The 14,192-nt window shown below is 43.1% G+C and overlaps 1 protein-coding gene across 4 annotated transcripts in view; it reads left to right on the top strand.

Annotated features, from left to right (window-relative positions):
* The window catches only part of SFTPB (surfactant protein B), a 190,775-nt gene that overhangs the window by 104,772 nt on the left and 71,811 nt on the right, over window positions 1–14,192 (top strand). For 3 of the 4 annotated variants that reach the window (XM_085635240.1, XM_085635239.1, XM_085635238.1), the window contains one exon: window positions 5,062–5,208. The exons of the other annotated variant lie outside the window; for it this stretch is intronic. In XM_085635240.1, coding sequence (XP_085491366.1) covers window positions 5,062–5,208 — 147 coding nt within the window. The remainder of the gene's footprint in view (window positions 1–5,061; window positions 5,209–14,192) is intronic. 4 annotated transcript variants of the gene reach the window in all.

Below are 14,192 nucleotides of genomic sequence, written 5' to 3'. Positions count from 1 at the left end.
CCATAAACTTATCACACTTAGTGGGTATTTATATCCACTCTTTATATGAAAGGCTTCACCACAACCTTATTCTGCTTAAATCCATCATACTTACTGATACAGGTTAATCTGTTATTCGGATTCTAACCTTTAATTAATGTGCCTTTTAAAATCTTATATTAAGATCTTAACCCCAACATTCTGTCCTTGGGTTACACTGGGTGGGTTCTTCTCTTTCAATTTGTCTTATATATGAAATGTATTATTTAAATCATTTCAAGCACAGGCATATTAAGTTTAATTTATCTTTTTTCGATTTGTATTGTTTGCACTCATCACTTTTCCATTTTAATGGTCCGGTGGGCAACATGGATCTTTTAACACAATACCTTTTAACAGAATATTTATATCCTTTTATGAGCAATATTGTGTTATTAGTCGAAGTCAGACCAGTACAGATTATTCATCCGCCTGTCGGCAATTTGGTTATTTATGTATAACTGGCGCATTTCTTGATTATTGTCTAGGTGGTGCCAAAAGATTTACATTGTATTCTTTACAGGCATTAGGCATTTATGCCGACATTATAAAATACATATGCTACAATTTTAAAAAGATTAGAGACTGTTACAATATTTTAGCCTGTAATCTGACTACGTGTGTATTTTTTGCCGTGAGGTTAAATGTACTTTCTCGCTGTCTATGACTTCGTAACCATGTGATCTCCCCCATGTGACCTGTAGTATCACTTTAAATTTGTTGCATCATGAGTTACACGCTGTCATGTGAACAAGGCTCCACGGAGCCGAAACGTTATGGCCGTCGCTCTGGGCATTGAATAAATAATTGCACTATATGCAGGCTCGTGTACTTACTTCCTTGGCAGTTGGAGGATCTTCAAGGCTGGTGGGAGAAGTCTTTGAACATATATATATATATGATCAAGGGCCCACGGGCTCGAAACGCGTAATGGCTGTCTAACTACCTGAGAGCGGACGAATAAAGATTCCTTTTGAAGCACTTAACCGTGGTCTGGGCTCCTGTTTGCAGCGACAACGAGTGCAAGGGAAAGGAGTGGAAGTAATATATATATATATATATATATATATATATATAGTAAAATGCACGAAAATGTGTACAGCAAACCTGCTTTAACTGTTACCCAGTCTTTGTAGATTTATATAGCGCAACTTATCACCCGTGAGGGTATCCAGGCGCTGTCCATGGGCACAGGGAGATTAAGTGATTTGCCCAAAATCACAGGATGTTGCGCCGGCGCAGACACTCGAACCCGGATCCCCAGCTTCTGTGTCGGCAGCTCTGGCCACTGCACCACATCCATGAGAGTTATTGGGTTTCAATCAATCAGGATTTATAAAACGCGGCTAATCACCCAATAGGGTATTCAGACGATTGAGGGTCCCAGTGTCTTATTTGAACAGCCAGGTCTTGAGGGCCTTTCGGAATTCTGGAAGTGAGGTGATGGTTCAGAGGTGCGTGTGGAGGCTGTTCCAGGTCTTTGTTGTGATGTGAGATAAGGGGCACCCTGCTCTTCTGCTTCGGTAGATGCAGGGAGAATGGGCAAGTTAAAGGGAGGCGGAGTGTACTCTTCTAGACGGTTGGTGGCATTTCAGGCAGTGGTTAATGTCGGCAGGTTCTTGGTTGTGTAGAGCCTTGTGTGCATGGGTCAGCAGCTTGAATTGGCATCTCTTCTGTACGGGAAGCCAGAGGAGTTTCCTGATGTGGGTTCATCGTGGAAGGCTAAGGAGGAGTCTGGCTGCAGCATTCTGTAAGGTCTGAAGTCTCTGCCTTTCAACATCGGTGTGTAAAACACGTGGTGATTTCACTTTGAGCAATGTTTTGACTTAACCTAAAAACTGTGGTAGGAGCAAAGAGGTGATCCATGGGGCACTCCACAGGGTGCTACTATGTGGGAGTTTATAAACTCTTCTTTTGACATTTGGAAGGAACAACACAAACCAACCTGTTGACTCAATAGTACCAGCAGCCTCATCCCTTGAGTGTATCAACTCAACTGGATACTTTATAGGGTATGAAGAAGCCACCGGACCAAATTACCTGTTCTTGCATTCAATGACAAATCATGGCTGTTTGTGATTTCTCCATTGTCAACCACAGAGGTTTTTGACAAGAACTTTGCTCTGGCATAAGCAGTGGGTAGTGCAGTGTCAGCTTCCAAGAAGAGGTTTTCCGTGGCATTGATCAAAGCTGTTTCCATTATCCTATAGTCAAGTGCCCAGTGTAATTTTTTAGAAAATGGGTAATTTAGGACGGTTTAATGCAGCCTGGCACTCTGCTTTGATCAAAACAAATGCCAGTAACAATACAGAACAAAAAAACAGAACGTAATTTTTTCTGATGTCTGGTGGCATGAACTCCTTCACCTTATTTACAAGGTGGAGTTAAGCTACTTAATGTGGCTTAACACCACCTTGTAAATAATTCCCCTACTCACTCAGCACTTAGCGTGAAAGGGGTGTGCAATGGGTGTTGCAGCGGGTGTTCCACAGCAACACCCATTCCTTTTTGACGCTGCCCCATATTTGGGACAGCACCAAAAACACCACCAGGGAATGACTGGTCTTAAGCAGGCGATATGTGTAGAAATGTTTTATTTCTCCTTGTATTTTGCTCTTTCCACATGTGCAGTATTCTGCAGCACACATAGATAGAGCAAATCACCTATAAAGATTGTTTATATGAGGGAGCATAAACAATTGACCCTGCAGGGCAGGCACCCTAGCAAAATGGCACTAGGGTGCCTGCGCTGGCGCTAGGAACCTTTTTTAGCGCTACGGGTAACCAAGGGGTGCGCCGCATTCTTGTGAATATGGCGTGAATATGGCGCATCCCTGCATTTTGAAACTGACAGAGCGGGCCTTACCAATTTTGGCGTAACACCACGCTCAGCCCCCAGATTTATCAATAAGGTGTCCAAGGGTGGTTCTTGAAGTCCAGTCAAATGACAATTTTCAGGATGATGGCAGACTAAGGAAATTACTCCCATATAAATACATGTATTTTTGTTGTTAATTAACACTTGTACATGTATCTCATGTGGATATCTCAAAGGTCCGGCTTGGTCCCAACCCTTGTGGACCAACACTGAACGTGAATACATTCCTTTAATAATCAAGGGAAATTCTCTTGGGAGAAAAACAAAAACATGAGAACGAGAACACGTAAAATTAATCTCAACCAGTGGTAAATGCAATGAGAACTATTTAATATCACCTTTATTTTCCTCGTCTGTGCCAATACAGAATAGGAAGAACCATCAGTCTTGGCCGCATGCAAAAAAGGAACACTTTAACCAGCATTACTAGGCTACACCCATTCTAGAAGGGGCTGCGAGCAAATGTGTATTGACCTTATTGGGCCTCATGAGTGGTATGTAAAGTAAGTATTTTTGGCTGAACGAGCTACCATGTCAGGCGGTATTTTCAGGTTCATTACCAACTATGTTAATGATCCCTTTTAGATATAATAAATACATTTATGTTGTGTGGATATCCTGAAAATCTGCCAGATATCCGACCATCAGGGTCAGCACTGGACGCCTGTTTATTCTTTGAGAGACGCTCCTCAAAGTACCTGTTTGTTATTATCGGAGGGAAAAATTTGGTGAATAGGTTAATCACCAACTGACTGGATATTCTGTCTTGTGATAATTTGATTTGAACTGTTATACATTCTTCTTGAAAAGGAGGTAGACGAGATAGGAGTCAAAAGATTTTGCTCTCTTACGTAGTATTTCTTTAGAAACATTTTCTCAATATTGACGTTCTCTAGGAAGGTTTGCTTTTTGACCTGTGGAATGTCAAGCAGATTTGCAGAGAGCACTATCACCCGGGAGGATATCCTGGTGCTGAGAAGGTGTGAGTCTAGACAAACCTAGGGCACAGTGGGACTATGGTTCCTCAAAAAGCCAGGGCTTCAGCTCATTGTGGATTTCAAGAAGTGAGGAGGAGGTTCTTTAGTGGCAGGTTATGCCATGCTGTAAGACGATGTAAGAGAAGGCTCGACTGGTTTTCCCGATGTGTGGGATGTGTTCAAGTAAGAGTCCGGGAGAGCAGAGGTGTCTGGAAGGTTTGTGAAATTAGATGCGATCGTTGAGGTATGGTGGGCCAATTACGATTATCTGTATTTTTATTCTTAATAGGCTAATTTTATAAATTTTTATAGGAGATCAGCATTTTTCGCTATATCTTTGTTTATATTCTTAATGCAGTTCGTAACATTTTTGGCTTTGGCATAGAGCTTTTTGCAACGGCTTTACTTTTTGGGGATTTTCAAATTTTGAGGAGCCAGCAGCCATTATACTCAAAAGTATCGTTTTACACCGATCGAATTTGCCCAAAATTTGGCTTGAAACAAATTCCTTGGTTAATTATAAAATAGGTGTGACCTTATCTTTACTGCATTTTTTTAACAAATATAATATAGATAGTGGCGGAGAGCAAAATAACTCCACCCACAAATACAGAGCCAGATACCTCTCCCTTTACACAAACCTACATCCCTCTTCTTACATAAAACCTCACACGTACAAACTCATATACTTCTATAAGCGCATATTCTTATGCACATCATACACCTATCTTTAGTCATACCGATTAACATCTATATGCCTTTCCCTGCATATACACCCAGATGCCTACATCTACACCCTTGCACATAGGACATCGATATGCATGCTTGTATGAACAACACATATTAAAATATGCATCAAGGTATGCATATAAGCCGCCTTTATATTCACATGCATATACACACACACCTCTGCATTTTCTCAATTATAAATACACTCACATGCCTCTCTATACACACACAACACATCCACTCTTACATGCATAAATAGACTTTTACTAACATATGTAAAAACACCATTAACATTAATTCAGGTATGCATACAAATACTTGTCCACACCTATATATATATATATATATATATATACACACCCCTCTTCACGTACATACTTAAAATATATATTCCTAGACATCGGTTGGGAGGGGATGGTAGCATTTCTCACCCTGCTGATCTTTATCCCTTTTCTAAAGAACCCAAATACTATCTGCAGCGCTGTGGGACTATGCAAAGCCAACCAATCAGGAGACGAGCTGCTGATCAATCAAGTATGGGAGAAACTGTTCCCCCATTGGAAGTGGGAAAATTTGAATCGGCCAAATGGAGAAACTGGAACTATGGTAAGCAGCCTGTTGTGAGTAGGATCTGTGAACAGCTGATTGTATATAATGGTAAAGGCCTCTGTATATCAACCCTGACGCACTCAGAGCCCAATTCACAAAGGGCCTTCGCACTTGTGGTGGAGGCCCCACAGTCGTGGTGGAGGCTCTGCAGTTGTGCGGGACCTCCGTAATGCAGTTACCCATTGCAGGCCCCTCGCCACAAGTGCCCCCCCCAGCCACAACTACGAGTCTCCGCTACGAGTTTGGAGGCCCTTTGTGAACAGGGGCGGCTCCTCCTCGATGGTGGAGGAGCAGTGCCCCACTGCTTTTTAGCATTGCAAAGTAAAGGAAACATAAAATGGTAAGAACTTCGAGTTATTATCATTTTATGTTTCCATGCTGCTTTGCGGGCAGGCCAGTGGGTGGGGCTACTTTGCTCTCAGAGCAGGGCAGGGGAGGAGTGGTTTGCCCACTCCTAAGTGTACATGACTGTTTGGCCGGCCCTCATGGGCCGGCCAAAAAGGTCATGCGCACTTTCCCTGTTCTCCATGCCGGCTGCATTACAGCCTGCACGGAGTACATGCCCCGGCCCCCATTCCCTGGCTAAGCGTCGAACCAGGACGCTGAGACCAATCGCAACACTGCATTGGAGCGTTGTGATTGGTCGGGGGAGCCTGGCTGTGCTTCCTGTTCCTCGAGTCCGACGAGGAGAGCAGGAGCAGAGACGCGGGACCCGGCGGCAAAGTAAGTATTATTATTTTTTTTTTTTACACTGCACAACCCATATCCCCCCAGCTCCCCGCCCATGCACCCATCCCGCCGCCCGTGAGCCATACCAGCCGCCACTGTTTGTAAATCGCCTCTCACAATTCACAAGTTAGTGGACATAGATCAGTAAGAAATAATATTCCCAAAATCACAGACAGTCTTACCAGTTACAGGAAGCAAGCTTTTCGTTTGCATGCCTCAAATCTAGTCCTCTTAGGTGGGGGAACAGAGGTTGTGAGAAACTGACCTGTTCACCAATGAGCCACGGAGATATTTCGGTTTCGACTTCTACTAGCTAACCTGAGCAACAAGACAATTATCAGACGAAGAAATAAGGAACGTTTAATGTCACATCCTATTGTAGTGGGGAAAAAATAATATTTATTTTCATTTATAAAAATGAAACAAAACTGATGCAGTTAAAGGATTTAAGAGTTGGTGTAAAAATAAAAATAACACCAATAAACATCCAATGTTTAAAAGACGTTGCATTCAAAACTAAGACTATGAAAAAATATGACCCAAAACATTTATATTAAAAAACATTATAAAGTCCATGACTAACAATGAGCATTAAATGTGAACTAATCAAAATCAAAAGAAAAAAATAACCATGTGACCATAAAAATCAATGAGCTAATAGATTTTAGAACAATAATACAAACTATCACTAAGAACAATTAAATGGTAACTATTACCTTGAACAGCAGTGGTAAATGCAAACATTTTATATATATTGAAGAAAAAAGTAAAAACATGACATCAAAAATCTAATGGGTGGGAGGAGGAGCCTAGCGCGCAACCAAGATGGACGCGTAGGCACAGGGCTCCCGAGACCCTCGCAGCCTCCCACGTCTATCCTGGCTATAATCCTGCTATTTTGAAGGAATATTATGGGTGAACCGAAGCTGAGGTGATTCCCGTTTTCGGAACTTAAATCGGACTTTGGGAACTCAGCTTATTCTGTACTCCAGAAAGAGGCCTGCCCCGCGGCGCCACCCCAGACTCGGGTTGGCACTGTCCCCGAGCTCCAATCGAACAACAACGGTTCCAGAGTCTTGGGCGGGCCCGTCCCCCCCTGGTTTCACTTTCGTTTTTGACTTTCCTCTACGAGTCTGGTGGCGGGCGCTCGCAGTCGCTCTAGGTTTGGACCGATCTGTGGCTGTCGAGTGGCATTGACATAGGGGGCTGTCCATCACTCCGGTGGACTCCCCAGGGTGATCGCTACGCCTAACAGGTATACTAGATCTGCTCTCCCTGCTGTGTAATGGCGGCCCGGCTGGACGGTGACAAGCAAAAGTCTAGAGCTACCCGGAGAGGTGGCTACGTGCAAACGAACAACATGGACCGCTATGCCCAGCAGAAGGGATCTCCCGGTTCGAGTGGGCTTTCGGATGCGGCTAAGGAGGGCCCGTCACCCTCGACGGAATTGACACTGCAAGATGTCATGGGTGCCATCGACGCCATGAAGGCTTCGGTCGGCCAGCAATTCGACTCGCTGGCCCACAAGCTGGACACCGTGTTGATCGATGTCAACTTACTTAGGGCAGACCTGTCGAAAACCAGTGAAAAGGTCAAATCACTCGATCTCACGACATCGGGCCTCGAGACGGATGTCTCTGAACTGCAGACGGAGATCCGCAGTTTGCGGGCCCTCAGCGACCTCTCTGTTAAGAGAATGGAGGAGTTTGAAAGCAGGGCCCAGCGGAATAACGTGCGCATCATCGGTGTGCCGGAGAAGTCGGAGGATGGGCCGGTCGATCTCTTTGTGGAAGATCTGATCCTGAACAAACTAGCGCCAAAAGGCCTCAGCAAATTCTTTACGGTGGAGCGGGCACACAGAGTTCCGGGGGGCCGGCCGAGGCCTGGGGCCCCACCGCGACCTATCATTGCCAGGATCTTCAACTTAAGGGACCGTGACGCAATCCTGCAGGCCTCCCGTGTGAATGGCACATTCACACACCTTTAATAACTCACGTGGTTCTAGTTTTTAAACCATTTTTACGTAGAAACTAGGTAGCCCGCCGATGCTTTAAACTTCCAAACACCTCCAGTCATTCATCATTCCCCCATTGAATGTCACTTATTAAATCCTGCTTGCCATAGCACACTCACAAACAAATCCCCACTCACTTGACCGGAATAGGCCCGAGCACGATCGTTTTAACCACAACTCCATGTGCACAATTGATAACCTTGACCTTCTGACATGCTATAACTTTCGAGTAATCTTAATATGTTCTAAGTTTTCCCTTGTTCACACAAGCTATTTTCTTTGTTTTCTTTACTCTGACAGGCGTTAAAAACCAGGCAAATGTTATAAATTTAGTCCTGAAGATGATCCCGTTAATCAATGAGCTTGGGATCGAAACGTCGAATTTTTAAAAATAGTGCCACAAATATCCATTGTGCTTACTCGTTGTGGTCTCTATTTTGTCAAACTTGCTACAACTTCATTTATGCCTGCAAGTTGCAACGGCTCTCAGTCTTTGCCTGTAACTGTTGTTTGTCCTAAACTGTCTGCATTGTTATTCCCTTTTTTCCTCCCGCACGTTCCCCATGCTGTAGGGTGCAGGATTGTGCCCCACGATAAATGTAGTGTTTTCATTATCCTTGACCATATCCTTTAGTATCTGAAAAATAAAAATCCCCTGTCCGGCTGGACATCGGATGTGTATAGTAACCCATTGTGGTCTATATTTAATTTTATGGAAAATTTAGTGTCTGCTCAGGACCATTGTTTTCTACATATATAATTGATACCCGTGGTCCTTAGCCATTTTTCGGGTTCCCTTGTTTGTATAAAATACGATTAGCGCAATCGCTGGATTGCAAGGGTTTTCTATACCCTTCCCTACCTTCTTACAGGCAGGGCCTTCCTAGTACCTCTCACTTGTATGTGTCTTTACACCCTCTATTACTCTTTAGCTCAGAATGTCAGCACTTGCACCTCTTTATTCAGACGATTACATTAAGAAAAGATGCTCAGGTCCCTCCCTTCTCTCAGACACTCCGGATGCCCCAACCCTCACTAACTCTTCTCTCCCCGAGCAACTTGAAAAACTTAAGAAAAAACAAATCCGGTTACAAATAATGGTGTTAATGCTTACGGAATATTTGAAAGCAGAAGTAATCCCCGTAGGCTTACAAGTCAGGAACATCCCCGGTATCTTCACAGACAATCCCAAGTATATCTCCAACTTTAGTTACACTGGCACTACCTGTTCCCGACACTGGCTAGTGTTAGGAATAGATATTGCAACTGAAACCCTTAAAACATTAGATGCTGAGATTTTGGACATTGAAAAGCAGCTTCAGGACTCAGGAAGTACAGAAGAAACCAAGAAATTATTAGAACAGGTCGAAAAAACAATCGCTGACTTCCATAGACTAGAGCAGAACAAAAAGTCTAATAAAATCAAAAAAGATATTAAACTATACAATATAGAAAACACCTACCCCTATCTCCAAAAAGATTTTTACAACAATAGATTCTACTCTAACCTTCAACATAGTAGACCGTGGGGGCGATTCAACAGGCGCCAAAACCTGGTAGGCTTTTCAGATACCTCTGCCGACTCTTCAGATAGCTCAGATCAAGCAGAAGGATCAAGCTCAACAAGACGAGGAGGAGCTCATTCTGACAATTTTTTAGGCAGAGGCCAAGTAGACACACCACAACGAGGGAAAGCGAAGAAAACACAACGGTGGTACAACCCACCAGGGGAACGCAAAACACGCAACAACTATTACAAATGATAGAGTCCCCCATCGATACCACAGCAATGACGGATGTCATTCCTATTTTCAACTTGTCCAAACAAATATTAACAGAGTCTGAACTTTCCTTGCTTAAGAAAGGGCTCTTGTTTGTACCTACTATCCGTCCCAACTTTATGGAGCTACAAACGGAACTCCTCAGATTTTTTAGACGGATCCGCCTTAAAGCCTTTTTTCAACTCCACCCATCCCTTACCAACACTGCTAATACCCCTTTCCGTCCCCCATCTACATTTTCACCCACTGCTAGTATGTTACCAGTGGAGATTCTGACTTTTGAGAAGTTAGTACTTAAAGATCTGGCCAATCTGGAGAGCAAAAAAAGATTTATACCTTATAACATTACTCTCCAAGAGAAACAAGCGATTAATACGCTCAAAACCAATGAAACCCTGGTGATAAAGAGTGCCGACAAAGGTGGCGGCATAGTGCTCCAGGAGAGAGACACTTACACAACAGAAATCCTACGCCAATTGGGCAATACTGAACACTACCAGAGACTTCCAGGCAACCCTACCAAGGAAATTCAGGCCCTTATCTTGAAACTTACAACTGAAGCTGTCAGTCAGGGCTTTTTAAGCAAAAAAGAATTCATTTTCTTAAATGTGAAATCACCACGCACACCTGTCATCTATACCCTTCCCAAAGTCCACAAAAATTCTACCAACCCTCCTGGACGACCAATTGTGTCAGCCTGCGGCTCAATCCTTGAGCCTCTTGGTTCTTACGTAGATTTCTTCATCAAAGAATTTGTACCTGTCACTGCCTGCTATGTGAGAGATAGCATGGCTATGATAAACCTTATCGAACACCATCCATTCGACCCCACATCAGATACACTATGCACCATGGACATAGAGTCCCTGTATACCAACATTCCCCAGACAGCGGCTCTATTGGTAATACAAAAAACACTTGACTCCCGCCCCCGCCCCCATACTGTTCCAACACTATTCATTTTACAACTGTTAGAAATCTGTTTGACAAGAAATTTTTTCACTTTTGATAACCTGTATTACCAACAAATCAAAGGGACTTCTATGGGCGCAATTTTTGCCCCCAACTTAGCGATTCTGTTCATGGACCAATTGGAGATAGGTTCCATTCTCACTGACACAAATCCATTCCTCCCAGGCATTTGCCTATGGCGAAGATATATTGACGACATTTTTATCATTTGGAGACATGATATTAGTGCACTACAACAATTCCTTCATTGGTTAAATAACAACTGCTCAGGCCTATCGTTTACGATCTCCACTGATAAATCTGCCATTGCCTTTCTTGACCTGACAATCTTCCACTCTGAAGGCGAATTGCTCACACGCCTGTACAGAAAACCCACTGAGCGGAACACGCTGCTCAGTTACGGAAGTAACCACCCCAGGGCCCTGAGGGATTCACTTCCATATTCTCAATTTCTGAGAATCAGGCGCAACTGCTCTTCCAAAGCAGACTACTTCAGAGAGGCAGCCACTCTCTCATCTAAACTGAAAGATCGTGGTTACCCCAAGAGGATAGTAAAAAATGCATCCAAAAGGGCATGGTACTGCCCTCGTGATGTACTTCTGACTCCCAAACCCAAACGTGAACTGGAAAGAATAGCCTGCGTCACTACCTTTTCACCAGTATCCAACCAAATAAGAAAGTCTATAATTCAGCACTGGCCAGTCATTAATGCAGGTAGACTTAGCATTGAAAGACCGCTATTCGCTTTCCGTAAAAGCAGAAATTTGAAAGATCACTTGGTAAGAGCAGCTCTTCCCACCACTGTCCCCCATGTAACACTTGATTCTTTTTGGGGTCTTTCTCCTATCCTAGGACATTTCAAATGTGGTGGTTGTAATGTTTGTGATTTTACGATTGAAGGCAAAAGTTTCACTGCCAATAACATTACAGTTAATTCGAATGCCTTCTCTAATTGCAATACCTGCAATGTTATCTATTTAATACATTGTCCTTGCATGAAACTGTACATTGGCCAGACTACACAAAAAGTAAAGACAAGAATTGGACAGCACAGAAGTCGTATCAGGTGTAACACACCCAACGCACCACTGGTGGAACATTTCACGGATGCCAAACACAACGAAGATGACATCCGCTGGACGATTCTGAAGGTACTCAAATTGCCACAGAGAGGAAGCAACATGACCCATTTGTTAAACCGTGAAGAACTAAAAGCAATAATCCTTTTTGATACAATCAAAAATGGCCTGAATAGGAATGAGGACTGGACTACCCTCTTATGAATTGACTAATACCATACTGCAACACCTTGGATTTTAATTGTTTGTTCTGGCTGATCTCTTGAGAATATTCTTAACCTTGACTTGTACCTGTATATGCCACAAACTGTGACTTTCAACTGTATATACCACATTCGTCAGTACATGTTCAAATTTTACTTCCAATTGTGCAGGCCATTATCCCAAGCATGTTCTGTAAATAACTGTAATAAGTTAATGCGTAAATTACTCCTTTTTTGTCACACATTGACACTTACGCACGCCCTTGCATTGCACTTCACACTAACCGCACTTGGTTTTTCACTCACCCAAGATGGCCACCGCTGTTACACACAGCTATCACCCATCCATAGTCCTTCCTCCCTTTTCGCACCCCTCTGAGGTCCTTCAGTGGTTTCCCGCTCTATTTAAATGAGAGCACTAAGCACCAGCGCCCAGTGCCTGCCATTGAGCCGGTTGCTACACACCACATTGTTGCTGAGGACAGAGATCTCCATTGCTGTATCTCTCCACAGGTAAGACAACCCCTCACCCCGATGTAATTGACTGTTTTAAGGATTTTTCCTCACTTAGGCAGCCTCCCCTTATTTTCAATTCCTTCAAGCTTGGACTGTAACATATTAGTATATTGAAGCAACAACTTGGCGCATGAAATGTGGCCCATCTGCACCACAGTCTAACTACCCAACAGCCGATCCAGGCAAGGAGCAGCACGCTCCAGCGCCCACTAAGTTTTATAGAAACCTTAACTGCAAGGTATGTGCCCTAGACTCATTTACATCCCAACCCCACATCGATTATGACACACCAAATCCAACCACAATGTAACTTTTTTCACAGCGACCAAACCAAAAGCAACAACGCTGTTCTTCATTGTCAGTTTCCACTCTGACCTGCCATATGTGATACCCCTATGTCCTCAATTGGGGTAAGCATACATGTTACACTTACTTTTCTCACTGAGTCACGCGCCATCCCGTAATGGTTAACACCCCCGGTTACGTGTTTCTCATAACTTCACGTCCTCCCAATACCGGTTCTTATTTTTTAATAAATACGACTGTCCCCCAAGCCGCTCACGATCGGAATGCACATTCACACACCTTTAATAACTCACGTGGTTCTAGTTTTTAAACCATTTTTACGTAGAAACTAGGTAGCCCGCCGATGCCTTAAACTTCCAAACACCTCCAGTCATTCATCATTCCCTAATTGAATGTCACTTATTAAATCCTGCTTGCCATAGCACACTCACAAACAAATCCCCACTCACTTGACCGGAATAGGCCCGAGCACGATCGTTTTAACCACAACTCCATGTGCACAATTGATAACCTTGACCTTCTGACATGCTATAACTTTCGAGTAATCTTAATATGTTCTAAGTTTTCCCTTGTTCACACAAGCTATTTTCTTTGTTTTCTTTACTCTGACAGGCGTTAAAAACCAGGCAAATGTTATAAATTTAGTCCTGAAGATGATCCCTTTAATCAATGAGCTTGGGATCGAAACGTCGACTTTTTAAAAATAGTGCCACAAATATCCATTGTGCTTACTCGTTGTGGTCTCTATTTTGTCAAACTTGCTACAACTTCATTTATGCCTGCAAGTTGCAACGGCTCTCAGTCTTTGCCTGTAACTGTTGTTTGTCCTAAACTGTCTGCATTGTTATTCCCTTTTTTCCCCCCGCACGTTACCCATGCTGTAGGGTGCAGGATTGTGCCCCACGATAAATGTAGTGTTTTCATTATCCTTGAACATATCCTTTAGTATCTGAAAAATAAAAATCCCCTGTCCGGCTGGATATCGGATGTGTATAGTAACCCATTGTGGTCTATATTTAATTTTATGTAAAATTTAGTGTCTGCTCAGGACCATTGTTTTCTACATATATAATTGATTCCCGTGGTCCTTAGCCATTTTTCGGGTTCCCTTGTTTGTATAAAATGCAGCGAGGTTTGGAGCACTGCATGATCTTGGAGATCGCCATGCACAAGTCAAAAGGCTGCCCCAGAGACACTCCAAAATATGGGAAGATTGGATGCAAGATTTGGTAAATAGGTAGAAATGGATAGGGGCAGAATGCAAACAGTAAAAAACATTCACGAAAATAAAGCTGGCACAAAAGTAGTTTGCTTGATGTTGTAGATAAAAAATACTGCTGTATTGAATATCTCCTTGTTTTAATAATGATGTCCTCTAAAG

This window comes from Triturus cristatus, chromosome 11 (genome assembly GCF_964204655.1).
Source record: "Triturus cristatus chromosome 11, aTriCri1.1, whole genome shotgun sequence".
NCBI classification, from domain to species: Eukaryota; Metazoa; Chordata; class Amphibia; order Caudata; family Salamandridae; genus Triturus; species Triturus cristatus.
Note: the sequence above shows the minus strand (reverse complement) of the source record. Positions and strands in the feature narration are given on the sequence as shown.